General features: G+C 37.5%; 2 protein-coding genes across 5 annotated transcripts in view; both read left to right on the top strand.

Annotated features, from left to right (window-relative positions):
• TOPAZ1 (testis and ovary specific TOPAZ 1) overlaps positions 1-3,592 on the top strand; it is a 38,334-nt gene extending 34,742 nt beyond the window's left edge. Inside the window, exons 19-20 of the mRNA XM_053980352.1 lie at positions 1,007-1,190; positions 1,843-3,592. Of these exons, the coding sequence (XP_053836327.1) occupies positions 1,007-1,190; positions 1,843-2,053 (395 nt within the window). The 3' untranslated portion in view covers positions 2,054-3,592. The remainder of the gene's footprint in view (positions 1-1,006; positions 1,191-1,842) is intronic.
• A 1,536-nt stretch (positions 3,593-5,128) lies between these two features.
• TCAIM (T cell activation inhibitor, mitochondrial) lies at positions 5,129-25,382 on the top strand. Of its 4 annotated transcripts, none has more exons than XM_053985845.1 (12): positions 5,129-5,236; positions 7,217-7,292; positions 7,422-7,484; positions 10,509-10,644; positions 11,183-11,336; positions 12,238-12,484; positions 14,138-14,260; positions 16,885-16,982; positions 18,582-18,673; positions 20,662-20,894; positions 21,409-21,540; positions 24,847-25,382. In XM_053985845.1, the coding sequence occupies exons 2-12, from the start codon at positions 7,264-7,266 to the stop codon at positions 25,070-25,072; spliced, it is 1,533 nt and encodes a 510-aa protein (XP_053841820.1). In that variant the 5' UTR covers positions 5,129-5,236; positions 7,217-7,263; the 3' UTR covers positions 25,073-25,382. The 4 variants fall into 4 exon arrangements, with proteins under 4 accessions (XP_053841820.1, XP_053841842.1, XP_053841837.1 ...); XM_053985862.1 differs by lacking the exon at positions 5,129-5,236 and adding an exon at positions 5,604-5,827; XM_053985855.1 differs by lacking the exon at positions 5,129-5,236 and adding an exon at positions 5,604-5,831.
• The last annotated feature ends 234 nt before the right edge of the window (positions 25,383-25,616 follow it).

The following is a 25,616-nucleotide window of genomic DNA, read 5'->3' as shown; positions in this document are numbered from 1 at the left end:
TCAGTAGGAGTTAAAAAAAAAAAAACAGTACTTTCTGTGTCACTCTCAGGAATTTACTTGTAACCAAAAATACTTATTAGGAAATGGTGAGTTGAAAATAAGAATCAGTGCATACTATCTGGCAAGAAATAAATATAATTGTGATAAAATTAATTTTTTACATTCAATTTCAGAATTTCAAGTATGTGAGCTCTGAAATGGTTGAAAAGTGCATCTTCGCATTTTCATCTGGGCAAATTAGATTTCCTGATACTTCTCTCTAGAAGTGTACCAGCATCTCTGTGGTGGTAAAATTATTAATATTTAAGATTTGAGAAGTCTGGCTCATTATTTTATCCTAACTATAAGAAAATTCATTTCAGCTAAAAGCTAATAGTCTGTAATGGTTTTCAACTCCCCATTTCTGAGCTAAGATAATACTGGGTGCACCACTCTGCATAGGGTCTCTCCATGTGGTCACATTATTTACTGTTTGATTCTATCTTTGAATCATTGAGGTTAGCAGACTGCTTTAAGAGACCATCCTTTCTGGGATGGATACTTTGTTTTGTCAACATTGGAATTAGTGTTTTTCCTCATCTCTTTTTTTTTTTTTTTTCCTGAAATGCTGTATATGTTGCGTTGCTGGGATCACTTGACAGAAGAGAAGGGAACAAAGCAGGAGATGCTGTTCAAATGTTCTCTCACTTTGACCATGATGAACAGCTTCTGTCTGACCTGCCTAAGTTGTACTTGTGTTATCACAAATTTGCTGTCCCCAGACTTCTGACAGAGCTTTTTAATCATAGCTGGTAAAACTCATTGAAAAAAAAAATCCAATATTTTACAACTGTGAATATTACATGCAAATGCTGTGTGCTGTGTTCTCCAATCAGGCCATTTCATAGGTGAAATAATAAAATCCATTAAGGCTTTGGGGTTGGTGTTTTTCCACATTTAGTCACACAGAAGAAGATAGATCTATCTTTGGTAATCCTAATTCCTCATTTTCTGCATTTACTCTCAGATGCTTTATCACTGGGTTGCTACCCAGAGCTGCAGGGAAATTTATATCACAAACTCCTGAAGATTCCCTTTTACCTGTCTGAAGTTGAGATGCTGTTGGCCATTGAAGTATTTCTTGTTTCAAATGCCAGTGATATTCAAAGTTCAAGGACTACTAGTCAGACTCTTCAAATAATACTGAAAAGGTTTGTTGTAAGATATGTACCTTTTTGATTGTATTTATTCATGTGATCATGTAAGTAATAGATCTTATTTTCCTTATCCTTCCCAAAGAATACATCTCTTCCTTTTGTTCCTTGAATAAGTGAGAAGTTTTTTTATCTCTTGTTCCCATGTGTATGCTACTGTATACCTGTTTGTTTTCTTAAGTAGTAAGTTCTGCTCTTGCAAAAAAATGTAGGTGTGTCACTTAGGCACAGCCTTGTTCCAAAAGTAATTGCATGCCAAAACTGAGTAAACCTTATGGATTCAAGCATGTACATGAATTCTTGCTATATCCAGTTCATTAAATGGTTTGCATTCCTTTACTGAATCTTCCAGCCCAGAGACATTTTTTAATTAAATGTGCTGTGAATATTGCAGAGCTACTTTGCACTGGTATTAAAGCTTACTACTTTTCATTACCATTAAAGATGTTAAAAATACACTTTCTGTAACTTTTTAATTCTTCAGAAAAATAATATAATCCATCTAGAAATTAGCATAATGTTTATCAGTGAAAAATACAAGGCCTTATTTTAATGTTTTTGTAATTTTCCTGCAAGTATAAAGTGTTAGACAAGTGACGCATAGGCCTGTATGGTACCTAATTTTATATTTGTTAAAATTCCCTTACAGATCTGAAGATACAGGTCAGAATAACAGTGCCTATCACGAGGCAGTGGAGAGGCTGATCCAGGCGGCTCATTTATCTGATCCAAAGTTTTTCCTTAAGCGTTTGACAATGAATGTTAATATGGAAGAAGTTTATAGCCTGGAGCATTCATCTGCTCTAAAATGGCTTCAGGAGAATATGAAATGGGCTGAGAAGGTCTGGCTGTTCCAGTAGTTACTAAATAGTTTCCACTGTGTTCGGAGTGTGCCTTACTGATTTACAGCAAGGTTTCAAACTCAAGTTGTGGTTTTAAATACTGTATTGATGATAATGCAGATAGTAGCACAGAAAGAGCAATTTTTTCCCTATCACACTGACTTATATAGATGTTCACAATGGCATCACCAGATAATGAGGAAGCTGCAGCCTCAGAACCTACATTCTCCATTCTTACAAAGAATTAGCACTTGGCTTGTTTCTCCCAGCAGATAATCATATAAGTGTAGTATAAGCATAGATAAAAGTGTAGGTAAGTGCACTGGTTGAGTGCATCTACTGTTCTTGAGTGAGACATTTTCCACATTCATTCATAGTCTGTAGAAGTAATACCTATTTCCTTTTGTCTGCCTCACAGTAACTTGTGAGGTCATTGTCCCAACTATTTGCACCTTAGATCTTAATTGCTTTGCTCCAAAAGCCCAATAAAAAGCACTGAGAATAAAATAAGTTCAAAATCACTTGAGACATGCCTGATTTAGGATACCTTTCTTCACAGAACTGAGAGCCTACACATTGCTCACAGCTGAAGGTTTAGTTTCTTGTAACTAAAGCATAATAATGTGGTTTGGAAGACTTACCACAATTTTATTTCAAAATATTGATAATTTTGAGAGTTTCAAAAAGTGGGACAGAGGTGAGAAGCTGGAAGTAGGACCTTGATAGTTTTATGGTGTTTTATAAAGAGCAATGGGGGAGGAAGGGGAGCATTTTGGAGGAGTTGTTAAGTTGTTAATAAATGTTTTTTAGTATTTCTATAAAGCATTCAAAATATCTGAGTCTGTATTGTCATTAAATTATTTAATTATATTCAGATTCCTGTAATGAACCCTCTTAGATATGCAGCAAGATAGGCAAGCAGCAAAGTAGAAGTAGAGAGTTTAATATCTTGTAACCACTACAAGAGCCTGGAGAATGATACACCGCATGAGGAGGTTAAGAAAGTGTGAAATCAGTCAGACTATGCAGTTCTTCATCACACCAGAGCACAAAATGTAGCAAATGCTCATGAATAAATTGGGCTGAAACTCCCAGCAGCTGTGGAGATGGCCAGCTTCCAGCTTTAACTGGAAGTAGAGGCTACAGCCAGGGTTACAGGCTGTGCTCAGTTCACTGAAGAATTCACATGGATGTTAGTAAGAGTTTCACTTGAGGAGAAATAATAAAATTAAATACCTCTGCTGTAGTAGGAGAAGTTTAATTACTAAAGTCTCAGTGTCATACTCCTCAGCTTAGTAAACTTTAGCCACAGTAAAAGCAATTATTCACATTTTTTGTCCTTTCACATTCTCCAGATGCATCTTGCATCTTTGTGGTTTTATTGGAGAAGGGTTTTTTTGCAAATCCAGCTTTATGTTTTTGAGTCTACATTGCTGCATAACTTTTTTTTATTTACTAGAATGATGTGTAGTATCAGAATGATACTGACATGATTGTCTCAGAGTTCTGGACCATTGCATGTGATAGGATTGGAGAAACGGATGCTATTTTTTGACCTTCCACAGACCAAGGACCAAAACAGAAAAAAAAAAAAAAAAAGAGTAAGGAGAAAACAGTTCCAATTGCCACTTGTAGCAACTTAGAATTAAGAAGCAAGAATGTTTAAAATTCTCTGTTAGGGCTCAAGACATAAAAATACAAACTTTTTCAGATGATAATTTTATCTGGTATAGAACAAGCTTTCCATTTAGAAATCTGTGCAGCTCTTGCTGAGCTAGTGGGATGTGTTCTGGGTGCGGATAGGGAATATCGTGAAGCCACAGTAGTACTCCCATGAGCACAATAAATGTTGAGACTTAGATAAAAAGCAGGAATTAATTCCTGAGCTGGGGCAAGATGGGGGTGCTCTGTTTGAAAATGTGTACCCTAAGCAGGTGGAGCTGATACCTGGCACTGGCACTTGCTGATGACCTCTCCCAATTTATTTTATTCCTCATCAAGTTAAAATAAATTCCAGGTGAAACAAACAGCATGCTTTTCTGTTGAACCAATTAATTTTTTTTTCATTTACATAGTTGTCCAGCCAATTTGCTTATGTAACTGATTGGCTTCTGTTGGGAAGTGAAAAACACACTGCACGTTACGGAAATTATGAAAATTCCCCAAGGACTGTGAGAATGTTAACTTGATTTAAAGCTTCACTGAACTACACATAGTTCCCAAACCTTGACAGTTCTCTTTTTAATCTTTTCTGGCTGGAAATGCAATAGATTGCATGCAAATAACGCCAGTCCCTAACAGTTAATCTCCCTTCGTTCTCGCGCACTGGCAGCAATAGACATTTTTGCTCCGAGATTCCATGTCCCTGTATCAGGTGCATTTTGACACCAACTACCCTTGGAAGAAAAACAGATGTGTAAATGTATGTGTACATCGAGAGTTGCTATCGTAGGACATAGTCTTAAGCTGTGCCAGGGGACGTTTAGGTTGGACAATAGGAGGAGTTTCTTGACAGAAAGGGTGATTAGACACTGGAATGTGTCTAAGGAGGTGGTGGAGTCACCGTCCCTGGAGGTGTTTAAGGGAAGACTGGACATGGCTCTCAGTGCCATGGTCTAGTGGCCGGGTGGTGTTCGGTCATAGGTTGGACTCGAAGATCTCAGAAGTCTTTTCCAACCTAACTGATTCTGTGTAACTGCAGGAAAGCAGCTCTTGCATTCCCCTCGGGACTGCAGAGTTCATGCCTGGTTCTTCGCCTACTTGGTGGTTTTTTTCTACAGAACAAAAGGCGACATGAAGCGCACGCAAGCATTTGGCTAAATTGCTCCCATCCCCTCAGCAAAAGGGCAAGCATTCCTTCTGACGGGCTTTTCCTCTTCTGTACCCGTGCGGAACCGCTGCAGGCGTAGCCGGACTGACGGGCGCAGCAGCCTCAGGAGTGCGAAGGGGCCGCTTCCCTCAGGCGCCCCTGAGGGGCGGGGCCTGCGGAGCGCGCGCCCGGCGCCGGGGGCGGGGCCCGGGCGGGGGGAGCGGGGGAGCCCCGCCCCCCGAGCGGCCGCTCAGCTGGGGAGCCGCCAGGGGGCGGGAGCGCAGGCGCGCGCCGGCCCCGCCCCCGGCGGGAATCCCCCGGGCCCGCCCCCTCCGGGGCCGTCGGCGGGGGCGATGGGGCCGAGCTCCGGCGGTCGCCGTCCGGCCTCGGCGGTAAGCGGGGCCGGGCGGGGGCCCTCGGCGCGCCTCTCCGCGAGGGGAGGGCATGAGCGAAGGCAACGCAGCCCGCCGCCCACCTGTGCGGGGGGTTCGCTCGGACGGCGGCCGGAGGACGGTGCGAGGCCGAGCCCAGGCGGTGTGGAGGGGGGTCCGCTTTGAAACCGGGCCGGGCCGCGTCGCTCGGTGACCGCCGATGGGGTGGGGGCCGGAGGCTGCCCGCGCGCTGGCACGCGCGTGGCGGTACGTGCGCGCGGGCACGCGCGGCCCCGGGTCTCGGCTGAGCTCGGGTCGGTTCGGCCCGGCCCGGCATCGGCGGCTCCTTATCCCGCGTCTTGTTCCCGAGGGGGCGAAAGGCCCGTGAGCCGGATCGCCGTCAGCTTTTCCGCCCTCTGGGAAGACCTTGCCTTTAGCGGATCTTAAAGCGAATTCTAACAGGGCTGTTTTCGGTGGTTAAAATTATTAGTGCTCGGACCACTGCAGCTGATTCCCTTTCAAGCAGTGAGCGTGTCACGTACACCCGAGCTTATTTTCTGGGCGCTGTCATCTTGTTGATTTTCACGCTGTTTTCTCCGTGCTGCCTCAAGTGTAGGTAAACACCTGAAACAGAGAACAGCGGGCTGAGCGGGGGGGTGGCAGCGATGTGAGACGTCGGGATGCCAAAGGCTTTTGCGCCATAATTCATATTTCGTTATGTTTCAGCGGGTTTGTCTTTGAGGTGAAGCTTAGTCAAACCCAGTAGGTTTTGTTTTTCAGCTAAGCCGTGTACCAATTTCCAAGCAGTTAGTAGAGCATTTAAAGCAAGAAACAATGATGCTTTTGTCTGGTTATATAAAGCGTCACCGCGGATTAAGTGAGATTGTTGAGGTTTTTTCCATCCTCTACCCAAAGTCCTGAAGCTGAAATTACAGTGAGGGGAAACTGTCTTATGACCAGAGAGCTTGTTAATGTATTTAACTTAATTTATGATTGGGACTGTTGTTACAGATAGTAAAAATGACATGGTTATTGTTTTGCCCACCTACCTGAAAATCAGAAGACAAAAATTACCAAATGTTTTGGGGATATTTTTGCTCAGTGTATTTTTTTTCCTCCCACGCTCTGTTTCTAGTGAAAATTTAGGTTCTTGGTTAAGTATATTGGTATTAGTAATATGCACTTCTGAAACTTCAAGTGTTTTGCAAACTAGGCACAGGAAATGTCATTCTGTAGTGGAACACAGATGATGTTTCTCTGATAGCTGTTCATCTCCTGTCCTTTAAAACAGCATATATAGCAGGCATGTTATTTTGATAAGTGCAAAGCGTAATTTAAAAAAAAAAATGCTTGAAAACATTACCAGTAGGGAGCTTACCTCATAATCCCTAATAATTAGGTGTATATTTGCACTCTGACATGCCAAGTGGTTTGTCTCCTGTTGGCAAAGTCTAGCCTACCGTTTCCTAGTGCAGAAGTTACTGGTAAGAATTGCTAATTCATTTTTATAAATGTCAGCAAACCTTTGATTAAGATTCCCAGGCATTGCTATATGACAGTGATTTTCCCTCTGGTTTTATATTACCCTCCCATAAAGTAGTTGGCACATGCATTTTAAAGTATTAATACTTGTTTGAGTGTAGGACTTAGTAAAAGTTTGCATGGAATTCCATGAATTAGTGCTTAAAGAAAGCTTCTATTTGTTTGCTTTTTTAATTCTTAGGAGTTCTTTTTCCCTAACTGGAGTACCTTTAAATGTTCATTCTCAAACAAGATACTGTAACAACTCATAATATTGGCAAGGCTCACTGTTAGTAGAGGGAACTGAAAGCATTCTTACACAAAGCTTTACGTTTTATGTGTTCTTGCTCAATTTTATATTACTATTGTGACTTAAAAGTTATCACCCAAGATTTAGAAAGTGCACTGGTAAGTAACAGGGGAAAATATCCATGTCCATTTCTAAAAACGATTTTTTTCTTTTCTTCTTTTTTTTTAAAGTGAGTTAGTGGATGGCTGAAATTTGGCTCAACCATTAAGTTGCTGAAATGTTTTGCTGCTTGAGAACCGTGAGAAGGTATGGCATGTTACTGACCTAATTTACCTTTAGCATATGTTTCAGTGTTTGCTTATGACTTGCATATTTGTGAAACTGGTTTGGTACTTTTGTGTCATGCTTATTTTTTTGACATTCTCATCTTTACAGCTTGAAGCTTTCAGCAGAGCATCCACAGTTGAAAATTCTCCAAAGCCATATGCCTGTCCTCAAGTGAGACATTAAAAAGGCTCTCAACAAAACAAGGGTTTTAAAATGGCTTAATAATGAGAAATATGAATATGTTAGCTAACATATTACTGCATTATTGAGTTATTAAAGCTTAGTGCTTCAAAATGTGTGAATACTTCTATAACTATGAACTTAATTTAATGGAGCTTTTCAGTGCCAAAGCTGTACACCAAAAAGTTGAACTTTGGAGAGATGTGGAGAAAAAGGAAGTTGAAGGGAGTTATTTAACCAATAAATTAAATCAGTCTTGGAGTATGGTTGCATAATGTGTTCTAGTAGAGATTGTGTTTCATGTCTTTCGTGAAATAGAGACACTGCCCTCAAAGTGGTTGTGACCTTGATTTTAATACTAAGCCTTTCTCTGCTCTTCAGATCTAAATGAAGCTCTTGGAACAATCTTTGCTCCTTGTGAGTGAAGCCATAAACATCTTTCTTGCATTTTTCCCCTCTAAATCCATTTTAATTCACTGACTTTGTCACTCCAGTTGAAAGATGCCTCAGAGTTCTGTCTTTCACCTTCAGTGAATGAATTCTTCCTTCTGTCACGCAGACTAATTTTGGCATTTGAGCATTTCTCTTTTAGGCAAGTTCAAAATAGATTTTTGGCTGGAATCCTGAGCCTTCCTTCTAGCATGACAGTGTTGTTTAGATACAAAACAAGGGAACTAAAGTTAGCCGTACTTGGCCATTTTTCATCTAGAACAACAGATGGAACTTTATGATTAATAAACTCAGAAGTATGATTAATGGTTTCCAGCTATGTTGAACTTTTTTTCTGAACTACTGGAAACATCATGCAGTATAGCTTGAGCGTGGATGTGGGAAATGGTATACAAATAAGATGAACAGAGAAGTGAGCTACTCTTCCTCCTAGCAGCTTGGTCTAGGAGGACGTGAATTTCTTGCATGTCAGTCAGCTGCAATCAGAAGGGTAACTGGTTAGTTTGCTGTTTTCCTTTGCTGGAAATACTTTTTTCCTTTTACTGTTTTGTGTCCACTTGCTACCTAAAAAAAGATTGAAATTCACTATTTTTCTTTCCCAGCAAGACAATTATTTTGGTGCTTCCAGATCCAAACTGGTAAAGCATATGACCAAGTGGACTTTTATCCAGAGTGCTTTGCTCCTGTCCGGCCTAGTCTAGTAGAGGTGTTTTTCCTGCATCAGTGAGCAACTGTGGCACGATCTTGTCATTAAGAGCTTTCACTCTCTCTAATAACATTATATTGCTGTGGTATTTCACCATCTCCTGCTATTTTGAGTAGGATCATGGGCTGTAGTGGTTACTAGTCTTAGTTTTAGAGTCTCTAAGGTGCAGTCAACAAGGAGGTAGAAGTGTTTGCCTGTGACATATTTTAGCTTTTTTTTTTTTTTAATCTTACATTTCATCTACATGCATGAAAATTGTTTTTAAGTCATAGCAGATTTGGAATTCCATTGGCCTTCTTAAATCATGAGGGTTTTGTCCCACTTTTCTACAATAACTTCTATTTTCAGCAAGCTGACTTTTAAGATTTGCTAATTAAATATTTGCCCACCTCTTAGGCAGAAAAAATTAGTCTTCACTGCTTTCATGTTTCTAATTGAAGAGCTGGGAAGGTTGAGAGAGAAAAGGTAAAGTAAGGGTCACTGCTTCTGCTTGACAACTGAAATATTATCATTTATCATTTGCCAAAGTAAAACATTCTGCTTATTGTCTGAGCACAAATTTGGGATTTTTTTTTTTTCTAATTAATGATATCAGTTGCGAAAGTCTCATGAGTCTGTGTCCAGGATGATTATTTGGTCTAGGATGCTGGATAAATAGCTCTCTGTAAAACAGTCCGGCTAACTATTATTAAAAAAGTTATTAATTTTATGTGAGTTGGATGCAGCTTTGTCTCTAATCTGCCATATATTTTCTTATTTGGGGGTTGCAGTTTGAATGATACTGTAAGGAATGAAACTGCATTGACAGAGCAGAGTCCCTGCCCTTCTGATTTGCAAACTAAAATGAATGTTAATCACCAAAATTGGCCTGATGAATTTGTTAGCTTGTGAAATCGGCTGAAAGAGCAACCTGTTGTTGTTTATTTTCTTACTGCTTTTATGAATACTCTCTTGCTTCTTAGTTTGCTAAACCTGAATATTACCTTTGAGCTATGGCAGGATATTTTAGTAGTTTTTAATGCAGGACTTGTTTTTTCTTTCCATTTCAGTCTTCTGTAACACAAGTGTGCTCGTTACAGAACTTTTGTTTAATTTCTACATAATTGCAGGCATTTGATAATTTGAACTTTCTGAACTTCCTAGAACTTCAACTTAACTTTTTCTTCTCATCTTAGGTAAAACAATCTTTTTCTTCTACCATTAAATTTCTTTTAGCCCTGGTTTCTTGTAATTCAATGAAGATGAAAGGGTTAAAAGTATTGTCGTTTTACTTGATGTTTTCTATAAAAGAGTATGTATGTTCAGGAAAATAGGGGTTTTTTAATGGACACAAGTATGGAGCTCAGAAACTAATCCAGAACTTTTTTTCACTAAATTTTGATTATTGTTCCTGGGTAAAATTTAATATTCTTGTGGCACTGCTTGAAAAATGCTGGGTTTGGCTTCTTAACGTGGAGGTTCAGAGGTATATAAGGGTTGGCTTTTAAGAGCAGCTTCAGCAATATCTACAAAAAATACCACTAAAGCCAGTATTTGCAATTTTAACTACTTGACTGGGAATTTTTATTTGAGGCATATTTGAAAAAGTAGAGAGAAGTTTCTGTACTTATTTACATGTCTTATTCAATCATTAGCATCCACCATTCCTCAAACCTATTGGTTTGGCACTGTCAAAACACCGCCTTGTTAATCCCAAGGGAAAGATCCAGAATTCAGACTCCTAATTTAATTTCTTCACTTTTAACTTATTATACTTGCAACTAGAAATGTTTACTCCATTCTATCACATTTTAATGTAATTCTGTTAGTTTGTTGTTTGATTGGTAGCATCATACATAAACATGTTACTATTTTGTTAGGTTATGTCTGGACAAGATATTGCTGCAGTGCATTCTTCAGTCAAGAACTTTGTCAGGCGCTGATGCCATCAATGCTCTCAGACCTTTCTATTTTGCTGTACATCCAGATTTCTTTGGCCAACATCCCAAAGAGAGGGTAAAAATACTTTAGTATGCTTTCTTTGTAAATATTTCATATATCAAGAATGGAAATTTTCTAGTTTTCCTGCTGTCAGAGAGACAAAAGTAATGTTAGAATTAATTATGGTTGGTACCAGAGAACAAAAAGATGCACTTCCTTAATTTTTAGCAGGGATAGGTCCCTTGAAAGTCCCTTATTTGTTAATCATATTTTCTAAGTGTTGTAAAGATAATACTGAATCCTTCCAGGCAAATTTATAATACATTTTACTTTATCCCTTTGAAATGCTGTGCATTTTATTTGAATCAATTAATTTCTTAAAGCTTGAAAGCCAGTGGATTTTGGAATGTACACAAATGTACAAGTATGTACACCATACAAATTTATTCATGCAAGGTAATTATAAATGCGGAGAACATGAACCATATTACTGCTTGTTAAAAGCGACCAACATTTTGTGAAACCTAATTCTGCATGTAAGATTAAAAAGGTTTAGATGAAAAATGGCCAAATTCATAATCTGTAATGTTTGTTTGTTTTTGTTTTAAAACAGGAAGTAAATGAAAACTCTCTGAAGAGGCTGAATGGCTACTTGGAGAACCTACAGAAACCAGGATTTCGTTCCTTTAAGCCAACTCAGCTTACTTTTTATGTAAGAGAAAGAGAGCCAAACTCTTCTAATGTTCAGGAACCCTTCAGTGCTTCAGGTGCTTTTATATCGTGTAGAATGTATCTTCCTGTATTTAAATTCCTTCAGACCATTGCTTATGCCTTGTCAGTCATAACAACTTCTCAACTGAATAAAATCCTGTCAAACCATGAAAATCTGTATTAGATCAGGCAGGTGGGGCCATCCCAAGTAATTAAACATCTTAAGCTTTAAAAAGCCTTGAAAGAATGAGACATTACAGCCCTGAGGTCAAGTTACAGTATAAGGATGTAAAAAAGGTGGATGTAAATTATATTTCTGCTTGTAATACCATTGCCATGTTTAACTGGAGCAACAGATGAGTCCTTGTTCTCATTGCAGTTCATGCGTAGTACACAATGTCAGGGCACTTGTAGAATCAGTAGGAACTTACTCTCTAAGCAGAAGCTGTATGATATCTGAAGTTTCAATTTACTTCATTGTCTCTTATCTTTGAGACTACAAAAAATATTGCCAAATTTGGAATGTTGCTTTTGATTAACTTTATATACTTGTCTCCAGTACCAGAATGCCTTACCTAACAGAAGAGTTTTACATTCTATATCCTGACAGTCAAAACACTTGAGCAAATCGTGAGGGACCCTCATGCTAGAAAATAAAATCCTGCTGTTTATCAAGAGAATGGTAGGGTTATGTCTGGTCTCCTTAACATAGCATTTGAACTGGAAGATGTCTTCTGCTCTTGAGTCAAAAGCTTACTTTGTAATTAGGGAAATTTAGGCCCAGTAGCTAAGTGATGGGACATCGTTAAACTGCATGTGAATTTTGCAGTGAGTATTGAAATAATAGTATCATCATAATTTCCAACTGCCTGTGCCTTGTTTAGCTTCTTCTGTAAGAGGAAATGAATGGGAATGCATTTAAAATAATTTTAATTAAATAATACTTGTTTTTTACAGGGTTTCGAGCAGTCAGTTTTACATTACATACTAGGGATCTCCTGAGCACAGTACTAGATATTCTCAACTCCTGCAGTTTATCTACAGAGCATGTTCAGAGTTTGAATGTGAACTCTCAGTCCCACAAGGAAGCAAAAAGCACAGTGAACAGACCTATCAAATGGGATAAGACTTATTATTCATTTACTGGATTCAAGGATCCTGAGGAGGAACTAGAGCAAGCCCAGAGAGTGGAAACAACTTTACTGTATGTAATGCTTTCATTGAACTGAAATTTTGAAACCTAAATTGGTCTTATTCTAATGCTGAGTTTTTTAAAGGTAGGCAATAAAAATTCTGAACAATACAAAACTTTATTGTCCAACATGTAATTTTGCCATGCTTGTTATAATTAGAGTTCAGATGAGCTCCTGGAATAACTACAGTGCCAGCAAAGCTGAAGCATTCTTGTCTCTTTGCCCAGCAGTCATGTTTGGTCAATCTAGTTTTGGCTGATCTAGTTTTTCAGATTTGTGGAATATTGGTGACAATTCAAAAGGAGACGGGGGCTCTACTTGCTCCACATAGCTCCTTACCTCTTACAGGACTTCTGTAACATAAATCTATATGGTTTTTAACTTTATTGTTCCTGTTTCATTATCACATTCTGTTGAGGATGGGAGCTAATACGTGAAAACTAATGTTAAAAGCTTTTAATATGCGTGTTAACACTGTATCTTAGTGTTGTGCTTCTCAGTTGCTGTTCAGCAGGAAAACTTGAATATTTAAGTCAATGTAGTTATAAAAGCTGAACATGCATTGCATGTAGCATGTTTTGTAGTAAAGTTGGTGGTTCAAAAAAATTTGTACGTGCTCATTTTGGGACACATATGCATTTTGGAGCCTTGAAGAACTTTTTATAACAATGAGATTTAAGTGCCATTTGAAATGAATGCAGAACTGTGCTGGAAGGATCTTCAGAGCAAAGTATGCCCCTTGTCCTGCATACCACCTCACAAATAAAACTACTCTAATATACACAATTATAAAACACTTAACTGAGATTTAACATGCTAGAGAATATTTTTACTTATTTTTACACATTTACAGGAATGCCACAGACAGTTATGTATTAACAGTCTTGTTTAATACATAGACAGCTGGCATCAGGCCTCCCTTTTTACTTGACTTTGATTTTTTTTGCTTCAAATACAAATGAGAATGCAACTATTTGTTTGCAAAAGTTAGAGTATGAAAAGTATGAACAAAGGCTAAATCTCTTAAGTAGTAACCTTTTCCTAGAAACAAAATTGCCTACTGAAATCTTAGATGTACTCAAAAGAGTAATGTTTGTCTGATTGTGATTATTGGCAAAAAAACTATAAAACTTTGACCTGTTTAATCTATGTTCATGTCATCTCTGTAAAAGTTACCTAACTTAGCCCTTTAGTACCACCTCCCATATTTGATAGTCTACTATGATCATTTTGTTAGGGTTTTTTTGGTTAGGTTTTGGTGTGTTTGGGTTTGTTTGGGTTTTTTTAAAGGCACATATGTGGAAACTCCTTAAATTAAATCACAGAGTTCTAAAGATCTCCCCTGAAGTCACACTGATCTGTTGTTTTATGGCTTTTACACATACATCCAAGTCTTACAGTTTTAACACTGTCTGTGGTTTTGGTCATTAGATTTCTTAGGCCCCTCCAAAGACATTAAGTGCCAAGGTTTCCTTCGTAGATATCTTAAGGTGAAGTGCTTAGCAATTTCATCTTCTATCCTCTATTTTTAAAAAATCCCTTTACCTGAGAATTTGACTTGAAACACTTAAATTATCAGTAAGATTTGAGTTACCTGTACTGCTCACATGATAGATCATACAGCAGCATGCTTCTACTGTTGAGTATTTTTCCTCCTCTTTCAGGTCCTGGCTAGATGATAATGAAGCAAGTGCAGTAAAAAAACTGAAAAAGAGTTTGCCACTTAGAAAAGAATTAGAACGTTTAAAGATTGAACTTTCTCATGAACTCCAGCTCTCAGATATCAGGTAATTAATTAGATCACTTGAACTTGGATTAAGACAATCAAAGCAAGGAAGTGTTGTCTAATACTATGCTATGAATGTTAAAACCTTATTTCAGCAAAACAGCTATATTTAATATATGAAGAAGTGTTACTGCACTGAGTAAATTTCTAGAAGTGTTCTACTGGGACAAAGTTTTCTGTTACAAAGTTTCCTGTTCCTCCTATTTGTAACTGAAAACATAGTCTCCAGTTGAAGCAAACACAGAAATTTTTGTGTATGTGTTAGTTTAGATGTTTTGCTGGTTAAAATTGCATTTCCTGAAATCAAGTTAATATCTACAAAGGTAACTGGAGCAGCAGTGAAGTGCAGCTTTGCACATGGTACATAATGACATTCTGTGAATGCATAATAAAAATGTTCTTTCTTTCAGTGTTTAGTTTCTCACTCTCTGGAGGAGATTTGTTTGTTTGAAAGATATGAGTGCAGTTGGAGATCTTGATTCTTCAGAATATTTTCCAGAAAATAATTTGTGATCCTTTTTTAATTTTTGTGCCTTTGAGTGAGTATGTTGTGAAGTGAGATATTCAGGGTGGAGAAGGTGGCTGTGAAAGTATTCACAAATGGAAAAATAAACTTTGGGGAATTATTTCAAGGGCTAGTCTGTTTTTTTAACCAGGAAGGAGAGAGTTGGAGCTTCTAAAATCATGCTTTTGTACTTTCACCCTGCAAAAGACCCTGGTTTCCTTTAAGCTGGCGCCAGGTTTTTTGAGCACAATTTCTAATGCTCTGTAACTGTGCTAGGGTGAGAGTTTTTAACATTCTGAAACCGTCTTCAGCATAAAACGCGTAGGTTTGATTCTATTCATGGCTTATATTAATTTTCTTAAGTAGTTTGTGCTTCTAAAATACATTAAAATTATTGTGTTCCATGAAGAGTTATTTATCTTCCATGAGTTACATTGTTATAATTCAGAAAAGAATGTGAGTATTGGAAATCTGACAAGCCAGTATCTTAATAGGACACAATGACCTGTGATTCTGTAGTCTCTTGCTAGTGTTCACAGAGATCTGAAAAATAGCTGGGTCACTGGCGTTATTCTGTGTATAAGTTTAGGACAGATGAAGAAATGGCCACCTTTTTCTGCTCCTGTCTGGTGCTGCTGAAAGCAAAGTGTTATTAGTAGGTAATAGTAAATAATTATTTGAATTACTTGTATTTGATTAAATTTGCTCACAAGTGCTGTGGCATAGTGCCATTCTCTGCATCCCAAAGAGTGAGGTTTTGCCAAGAGTTAGGTTTCTCTAAATGAGATGATGTGAGTGACCCCAGCCAGCAGCTGAGTACCCACACAACCACTTGCTCATTCATACATCCCCAGCGGAATAGGAGGCAGAGAATAGGAAGAGCACAAGCAAGAGAATTTGTGGATTAAGGTAGAAGTTTAATAGCTGAAGTGAAGCAAAACTGTGAGTTCAAGCAAAGCAAAAGGAGAAATTAATTCTCTGTTCCCTGTTGATGGGCAGGTGTTCAGCCACTTCTGGGCAGTTGGGCCTCAGCATGTATAATGCTTGCTTGGGGAGACAAACACCATAACCATAAGGGTCCCCCTTCCTTCTTTCCCTCAGCATTTATTGTTGAACATGACATATGGTCTGGAATATCCCTTTGCTTAGTAGGAGTCACCCAGCCTGGCTGTGTCCCCTCCCAGCATCTTGTCCACCCCAGCCTACTTCCTGATGGTGGGGGGCAGAGTGGGAAGAAAAAGTGAAGACCTGGACATTGTGCCAGTACTGCACAATATCCAAAATATTGACGTGTTATGATCACTATTAATAAAATATAAAATATGAATGTTATGAAGAAAATTAACTCGATTCCAGACAGATACAGTACAATAAAGGAATGGAATTCTTCCCCTTTGAGACAGTTTTATATCAACTAAAAGTCTGTAAAAAGGTGTATTTTTCCAAAACACTGGGACTTCACAATTTAGATGCTTTTTGAAATTTGCTTAGCAGTCAGTCTAATCGATCTGTGATGGAAAAAATGTCAAAAAACTATGTGTATTAAAGCCAACAAGGTAACACCTGGCTCCTGTATGGTTTAACAAAAATAACTCCACTATAAAATATGAATAATACATAACAACTTTCCATTGGAATCATGGTAATGTTTTGGGCTAGGAACCAATTAAAAAAAAAAAAAAAAAGAAAAGAAGACAATGTCCTTACATACTGTATTTGCTCCTCTGGACAAACATTACACAGTGTCCAAACAAACTGCATGATCCACGACCAAACCAAATACTGGGTTGTCTGGTGCTTTTTCTCTTACTAACCCCCTTCTTTCTGTGGGAGATATTTACAAGTTCTGTCTACTTGGTTTTATATTTATTTTTCCTTATTTTGTTGGTTTTTTGTTTGTTTGTTGGGACTCACTTTAAGAAACACTGGAATTTTATTTAGGCTTTTTATCAGTTCAAATAACATATGACATTGACAGCTTTTGAGTAGCCTTTGCTTTTATTACTGTTGGGGTGCTATTTTGCTTGTATTATAAGGCTTTGAGCTACATCTCAACTTTTGTGACTTTTTTTTTAAATAATATTGAGGATTAAATGCTTTCAATTGCAATTTTTATTTAGGTGGCAGAGAAGCTGGGGCATTGCTCACCGCTGTAGCCAGCTACACAGTCTGGGCCGCTTAGTCCAACAGCGACCTGAAATATTAGAGAATGTTAAAGGTATTTCTGTTGCTTGTTTCATATATCCTAATATAGTAGTGATTCAGAAATGAGCATGGGTCTTCTGTGACAAGGGAGCTGTAGTTCTTTTTACAAATCCTTTTGATAACTGCAAAAACAAACTTGTCAGTCTTACTGAAAAGCTGGTGAGAACTTATATTTAAAGCTTCTAGATATTTTTTAAAGTGACCTTTCCTTAGAATTGATTGACTGCACTCAGCTTCTAGTTTACTTCTTAATAAATGCAAGTAGAGTCTGTTGAAGGCACTAGGCTTAATATTAGCAATGAAAGTAAAAAATCTAAACTGAACCTCTTAAAGGGTGGAGGTAGCAATAGATTGTTGCCCATGGTAGATTCAAGACAAAAATGTGAGTAGGTCTCTAACCCTCGTGATGATTTACTAGAATACCTTAAAATGCTACTGCTTTCTTTTCTCATATGTGTTCCATAAAATAGCTATATTAAAGTCAGTATTTTCTCAGGAAAAACTAAAATATTCTGTAAACTTACCATCCTTCTCATACAGCTGTTTGACCTGTGGCAGTAGCTGTTTCCTGTAATTGTAATTCCACATTTTATGTCTGTCTGCAGATACCCAGTTTTGAGTGGTTTTCATTTGAGGGTTCACCTAACCCTTTGCCAAAAGACAGAGTGGGAAAGACAATGCATAGTAGTTTTAAATTGTATCAGATTTCAAATTAGATTCTTTTCCTGAGCATGCTAAAGATAGAAAGTGTTAGAGAAGTCTGTCTTGTGAACATGTTGTAGTCTCCATTTTTGGAGATATTTAGTAATGCACTGGATAGATACCTGTCAGTAACTATACAAGTACAGTTGATGTTGCCTTAGGGTACAAGGACGGACTAGATGCCTTGAAGTCAGTGTTGCTCTTTCTTTGGGATTTTGAAAAACTGATTTCTGAGAGCAAGAGCTTCTACTTAAGCCTTGTCTTGTAGATTAATACATCACACTGAAGACTTTTGTGGAAGCTTATTTTGATAAATAATTGCCTGTGCTTTTACCCTAAAGAATTCTTGCGGGTAACTTTAAAAAACACACTCAAAACTAATTTTTCCCCATAAAAATCCACCTAGAATTAGCCTTTTCGGTTGTCTCTATTTTAAAAAAATAATGAAAACATAATGTGCAAGTGTTTCTTACAGCTTGCATGTTGCTGAGAGTTCAGAAATAGAGTTGAATGGCCTTATTCATAATTTTTTGACCAACTTTTAATTTGTATATATTTCAGGTATATAGCGTGCGTTTCCTACTTTATACACGATTTATACATGAATATCTTCTCTGATGAGATTTTCTTATATTTTAAAAGCAGTCATAAGAAAAAAGTCCAATTAAATAAAAATCTATCAAGTTCAAACAGAGAGAAGGCAAATGCTGGGTCAGGTTTGTGTGAAAAAAATTCTTAAACTGGACTTTTCAGGAGCCTTTCAAAATTTTGAGAATAACAGAAGCACCTACTCATGCATTTGTGCTGCAGAAATATATTGCTTGTGACATCTTAGCCTGGTTAAGTCTTCAGTAATTGTAGGAATGATTGCAGTAACCCAAATTAGTAAAGAGCTTTGTTCAATCTCTAGGACGCACAGTGGTATTTACAGACCGCTCGGGTATGAGTGCAGCAGGTCACATAATGCTGGGGACCATGGATGTTCACCATCACTGGACCAAAGTAAGAAGATTTCAAATCAAATGAAAATGCCCCTTGTTGTGAAATCCTTTTTTAAACTATAAGCAGAAATATTAATAGGTGCAGATAACCGATGAGCGATTTAAAAGCAAACACTTAGCTAATGCATTTAGCATAATGGTGTACACTGCATTTGAAATTTAATCCTGTGTGTGCTGTTACTAACAACAGTCTTTGCTAGATCTTTGCTTTCATTAGTAAGTCAGTACTACTTCTAATTAGAGATAACAAATTCGTTTTCTTTATGCACTGTTCCAGTCCATGCAGTGAGTCCTGGCAGAATACTTTGTGATCCATAAAAAGCTAATTCCCATGAAGAGCTAATGGATTTTATTCCGATCTTTTGTAAATATGAGATTTACAGGGAGTTGAGAACTGATGATTTCAATCAATGACTACTAACCAACCTTGTCACTCCATTTTGTTCTTCTAGGCAGCTAATGTGGATGTTGCAGAATTTTATCTTTAGTGACTATGTCAATTCTGCTGCTGCTTGTGTAAAGCTCAGAGTTGATAAGCTTTCTGACATCCTAAATGATAGCATTGTATGCAAAGGACCAAAAACTAAATATGTAGCAATATCAACATGTCATTTGAGGAATTCTTTAATCTTGGTTACTGAAACATTACTGATAATTCTATCGAAAAACTTTTATTCTTAAAGGGGATTATTGGTGGAATTTCATAGTTGGGAATTTCACCCTTCTAGTATGTCAGAATATTCTATTTCTGTATTCCAGTCAGTGAATAATATAAAAAGTTAACACTCGATCTTCTTTTTTTGGTGGTGCTTTGAATTTTTGCCTGTATGTTTCACTGAGGAGGGAAAATGAACCATGGCTTGTTAGTGTGAATAATTTACTAAGAACTTAAACTGAGAAACCAGAATTTAATAGAAAACTTTCTGAGATTTGTGAGTGTTGATAGTCATTGCAATGAAAGTGTTCTGATTATACTAAAATAAACACTGACTTCTTGAAAAGATAAATGCTTCATCTTTCTAACCTCTGCTGCGGGTTTTTCCAAAGGCATCATAAAGCCACACAAAATGCCATGCAGATGGAACAATGTGTGTAGTTAGTTGTAGTGATGGTATTTGCTTGGGAAGACAAAAGAGTGGTATGTTTTTGAACCTGAAATCAGAGGCTTTTTGTCTTGTAATGCAGCTAAGATTATGTGAAATGTTACACAGAAGGTCAGTGAAAATCTTGAGGTCAGTGAGTCGGTTTCTAGAGAGCATATTTTTCCAATTCCTACCTTATTTTAGAAAGCAGTCCTAAGTACTATTACTTTCTGTTACTAATTTCTAGAAGAAGGAAGCAGTAGAATATTTGGTCAGAACTACAATATATAAAGGATTTTTGCTGGTTTTCTCTGTTACAAATGCCAATGATGAACCAAATTTTATTGTGCCAAGAGCTGTTCTGACTCTACTGTCAGAGCTATCTACTATCTATTCTACTGTTCTCCTGAGTTTCTAAAGAGATAGTTCTGAAATCACTTGACTTGTTGCAGCAGCAGCTTTTTCTTTTTTGTACGAAAAGCTACTTCAAAATAATGTCAACAGGGTAGATGGTAGATAGTGACTAATGTATGAGAAATAGCTCTACCACTATAACTGTTGTAATAAGTGTTTTATATAGGCATCAGTTTATATACAGTTTTTTTATCTGAGACTATCAATTTCTGAATATATAGAGGCTATCTATCAATGTTTTTATGTCCTTTTGGTAACTTTATGTTATAAATACAGAAAATATTTAAAAGCTTGTTCAATTATATCTTGTCCCAAATAATTTATACTTGATATTTCTCACCTATGGTATTCTTTGATTTTAATTTTTTCCCCTTGGGTTCCATGTTTGCATTGTTAAGTGTCTCTTTTCTTGTTTCTTGTTATTTTTTTAATTTATTAAAATTAACTTTTAAGCTCTGTAACATAGAAAATGTTTGTTCGTATGTATGCACAGATTTTTGAGAGACTGCCAAATTATTATAAGCTTCAAAAAAGGCTGCTGCTTTTGGAAGATCGGATAAGCCAACTTCTGGGAGGCATCCAAGTAATATATATTGAAGAACTGCAGCCTCTGTTGACTCTAGAAGAGTACTTTGAGACTCTGAACTCTTTCTATAATAAACTACATGACAGCAGATTACCTTTTCATCCTCGCAGTCTGCGAGGCTTGCAAATGATTCTGGAAAGGTAGGTATTGGCAGGGAATGTTGATTTCTTTTAGAGCTTTTACTCTTTTTTTTTTTTTTTTTTTGTTACACTGCTTATTGCTCTCATTAAGAAGAAAAGTGATACAATCTCAGATTTTCATTGTCAAAGTCTTTTTGTTTCTGAAGGTTTTAAGTGCATTTTTAGGGGTTAAGAAGGAATCAGATTGAAGACAATCCTGCTTAATTTCATTCAAGTTGGACTCACAGTTCTGTCTGGTTTAGAGTGTTGTGCTGGGTTAAATCAAAAATTTTGTGCTGTCATGATGGTGCTTATATTTTTTGAGTATTATTGTCAGTTCCTTTTAAAATGTAATTTTTAAAAAGCATAACCTACTATATTTCTCTATTCTCATGAACCAAACTTGATAATTTTTTACCAATTATTCTGATTGTGATTAATTTATATTCTTTAGAATTTTTTCTGAAAGTAATTTATATAAATAGTTGCATTAAAAAATTATACCTTGTTTTTTATTTCCATCGTGTTTCATTAGTGACAGATATGCACCAAGCTTACATGAACTTGGACACTTCATGATCCCAACGGTCTGTGATCCAGCAGCACTTCAATGGTTTATTTTTGCCAAAGCACAGGAAGCAAGAGAGAATTTGAAAAGAAAGGAGGAGTAAGTGTTCATGTGACTCAATACACTTAGCTCTTTAAAATCTTTGCATGTCCTGTTTTTTTATTTGAAGGAGGAGAATTTTAAAAAATGTATTCATACTCTTTTGCTGAAAAACCCCTTTTGTTTCTAAAATAGAACTTTACCCATCAGCTTTACTAAGTAAAGAATTACAGAATTACTGAATGCAAACAGTTATTAGAAAATACCTTCTTTCACCTTGTAGAGACAATTGTACATCATTCAGAATAAAATATCTTTGCTTACAAGATAAAATTGCATAATTCTTTTTACAGTAATGTCCCCAAAGAAGAGGTGGAAAACACCTTCTTAATGAATAAGAAAAGGAACATTTTTTATTAATGTTAATTAAAATGTGACCAAAACAGCAGTGAAATCTAAACTCAAAATAACTGAGACCAACTAGAGAGTCATTATTTCTAATTGTTGGTCAGGTAGTTGAGAAAAGAATTAGTACCTTACAAGGCAAAGAAAAAAAAAAAAACAACTGGGGAAGAATGATGAAAGAAACACCTTGTGGGTACTCTCTCATAGATGACAAGAGTGATTATGACAGGGAGTCACAGCACCATGCTTAATATTAGGACCATGGTCTGTAATATCCATCAGAACTGTGAACTTGGTTCTGGACCTTGTACCCTGTATGTGTCCTTGAGGATGAAGTAGAAATACTGGGCTTCTTAAATAAAGTACTGTTACAGGTGAGTGGGTGGTACTTGTCCTTTCAGAGCTCGTTACTGCAAGTCTTTTTTTCTACTTTGGAAAGCTTTTAATGAGTTGTTGAACTATCACACTGTCATCAGTATACATGATGTATAGATCCATATATGTTCCTGTGAAGTTATTTTAGGCATGAGTCATGCTGAAGGTTCTATGGTTTTAGCTCTGTTAAGACCTCATTACTTGTAAAAATATGTTTTGCAAGTGGACTTCAGTAAACATGATTTATTGGAAATTTTCCACAACCCTAGTCCAGCTTGGAAGTTAAATTTTTGCCATATAAATTCTAACTACTGAATAGGTCTCTATGTAACTGTCCACATGTGGCAGCTGGGAAAGTATTGTGTATAGATTTTGGGAGGGATGTTGTAGCAAATATATGCATTTGCATCTGGGTAACTCACTCTCCAAAAAACCTCTCGCTACCACACTTCATAAAGACACCAATCCAGGATAACTGTGCCCTCAAAGTAAAAGCAGCTGTGTTGTAAGAACGTAAGAGCCAAGACACATATCTTGTGTGCTGGATGATTGCTGGTTTGTATTAAATAGTAATCAACTATACTGGGTCGCAATATTTGCCCCCATCATCCATTAGCTTATGGAGAGGCTTTATGCATCGGGCAGAAACTGTGGTAGGTTTTTTACTCCATACTCCTTCCCAGTTTGTGTCTGACTGCACTTGAGAAAATACTTGAAGCTGGAAACATTATCTCATGTTAATAGCAATCAATAGACTGTTTATTTTCCCCCCTCTTAATTATCTTACTACTTTTTGAGCCAATTTGCATTTTGTGGCTCCAAATATCCAATGACAGCAAATTGCATATTTGAATCACATATGGCATGTGTATATGAAAGAGGGTGGAGGTATTCTTTGGTTTATATACCCACAGCCTGATGATTTCATTTGTTTTTCTTTTGTTCTTGTGTGATAGGAAATACAAAACAGTCATTCTGTATCACCTCTGCTTTTGTTTTGTCTTTTATCGAAGCTGAAAACTTGTTTTCCACTTAATGCTTCCTTGGACTTACTCATGTCCTTCTGATTTTCCTTAGCCTCGTGTGGTGGTTAAAAAGGCCCTAAGATAAAGGAAAATACTTTGAGATGTACTGGCTGTACTTTGCACATGGACTTGAATGTTTTGCATGCAGTAAACAGCATAGAGTGGCCATAATTCTGACCTGAATGCACAAGGAAATCCAAACACTGCTGCTCTAGAAAGTTCTGTTTTCTGTTTGGATAATGTCAGTCTTCTAATAATGTAGGATTCTCCTTCCCATGCTTCTTTAAAGTATCAGGTTTGTGTGGTGATAAAGGTGCAAGTCTCCCTGTGTAAGTGACAGAAAATAAACCTGCAGTTCTCCAGCTTACTGGAATTCCTTCAAGGGAGTCTGAGATGTCACAGAACTGGAAAGCTTGGTGCCTAGGTATTTGGGAATGCACTCAGGAACGTGGCACGGAAATGGCCCATAGAGAGGACAGGCTTGCTCTGGGTTAACTCGCTGGCTCAGCTCATTGCTGACGGCCAGAGTGGGCTGGGCTCTTGGGCCTCAGCAGAGCTCAGTGCCATGCAAGTACACAGAGGTCCCATCCTGAGCTCTGGGGAGTAGTGGCAAGGCCCTACAGTAGCATTTTCACGTGAGGCAAAGGTAGGTCTCACTAGCTGTGTCTGTGCTTAGCTTGGGCCGGTCATTGGTGCTCCTCCCCTGTCTAGCACAGGGCCTGTGCTGTAGGGCAGCAATGGTGCTGAGTCTGCAGCCAGGCTGGCTTGGACGTGCAGCTGTGTTCATGTGGCACAGTGCCTGAGCTAGTGGGGCTAGCTGAACCTGAACTGTCTCTTCATCAGTTGGTCAGTAACAGCTCCAGTGCATTAATTAAATGTACACAGTAACTTCCTTTCTGAGTAGTTTGAGTTCGCACATGGTATCTTATTTCTCTGGGATGAAGGAAAAAATCATCTGCAAGCTTTGGATTCAAAATTGATAGAATCATTTAGGTAGGAAGAGACCTTTAAGATCATTGGATCCAAACACATCAAACAAAACAAAGTTCTGCAATTGGAAAGTTACTAACACACTTAATAAGCATTAGTTTTCTATACCTATCAGTTGGTGGTTTTGATGACATACAGAGTACTGGTTTAATTAAGACAGAGTAATTATGAGCATGAAACCTAACTTTCAATGTTATTTAAGTATTTTAATTCCTTACATTAAAAATGGAGCCTCACAGGATTTTTATTTTTGTGTTTTTCCCAGTTACTTAGCAAAAAGATGTCAGGGCATGGGCCTTGAAATGAGTCCATGGGCATGCAGTGCCCATAGTCATGGAAGAATGTTCACTCTGACTTCCGAGATAGTCACGTGTATCAACCTGCACAAAAATCTCAGCTCCACCATACCTGTATATGAATTGACACCTTTGTTTACCTGCATTTAATCTACTTATTTCAGTATTTCTTGTTTTAATATATGTTCAATATATATTGAAATGCTTTTTTTAAGGTGGGGGTTTTAAGAGATGAAGTTGTAAGTTTGTCACTATGTGTTGTCTCCATTTGCTAGGATGATGATTACAGAGAAGGAGCTAATCAACACTTCCACGGAAAGATTTTCTTTGGATCGGCTGTATAAGGAACCCAGTGTTTCCAGTGCACAGATGATAGATTGTTGTAAGCGGCTGCTGGAGGAATCCTTACCCTACCTACAAGGCATGCACCTCTGCATTTCGCATTTCTACTCTGTGCTGCAGGATGGAGACCTGTGTATACCTTGGAACTGGAAAAACTGAGGGATGTATCTGATAATCAGATGAATTGTTTTATTTTCTGTAAGAGTTTATAAATATGAATGTTTTTAAGAGTAAATTATTTAAATCTGTATTTTGATATCAGTATTCAGCTCACAGATTTTCTTTCAACTGCTGCTGAGGAAGGATTGCAGTTCTAGACAATTTGCACAATGCGCAGTATTGGTAGTCCTGGGAAAGACATCTGTACGTTATCCATTCTACAGTAGGAGTCCCAGTGTATGGTTACAGTTGTGAAACCACATTTTTGTAGTGAATTCTGAAAATACATTAAATTTCAAGTCTGCAAAAATGTGCATGTGTATTTTTAATATATGTGAATATCACTAGATAAATCATCTTAAATACAGGGTGTACTGCTCCAGCCAGGCATTACATGCTGTCTTAAGGGGTTCATTGAATGCAGAAGCTAGGTGCAGAAGTTAAATCTGGTGACAATACTGGCATTTCATATTGCCACCTATCACTGAATTAGACAAAAAAAGAAGGAAAAAACACTGGAATATTTCTCCTTTGCGGAAGACAG

Source organism: Vidua macroura, chromosome 1, assembly GCF_024509145.1.
Source record: "Vidua macroura isolate BioBank_ID:100142 chromosome 1, ASM2450914v1, whole genome shotgun sequence".
NCBI lineage: Eukaryota > Metazoa > Chordata > Aves > Passeriformes > Viduidae > Vidua > Vidua macroura.
The sequence above is the reverse complement of the archived record's forward strand: the minus strand, read 5'-3'. Positions and strand labels throughout refer to the sequence as shown.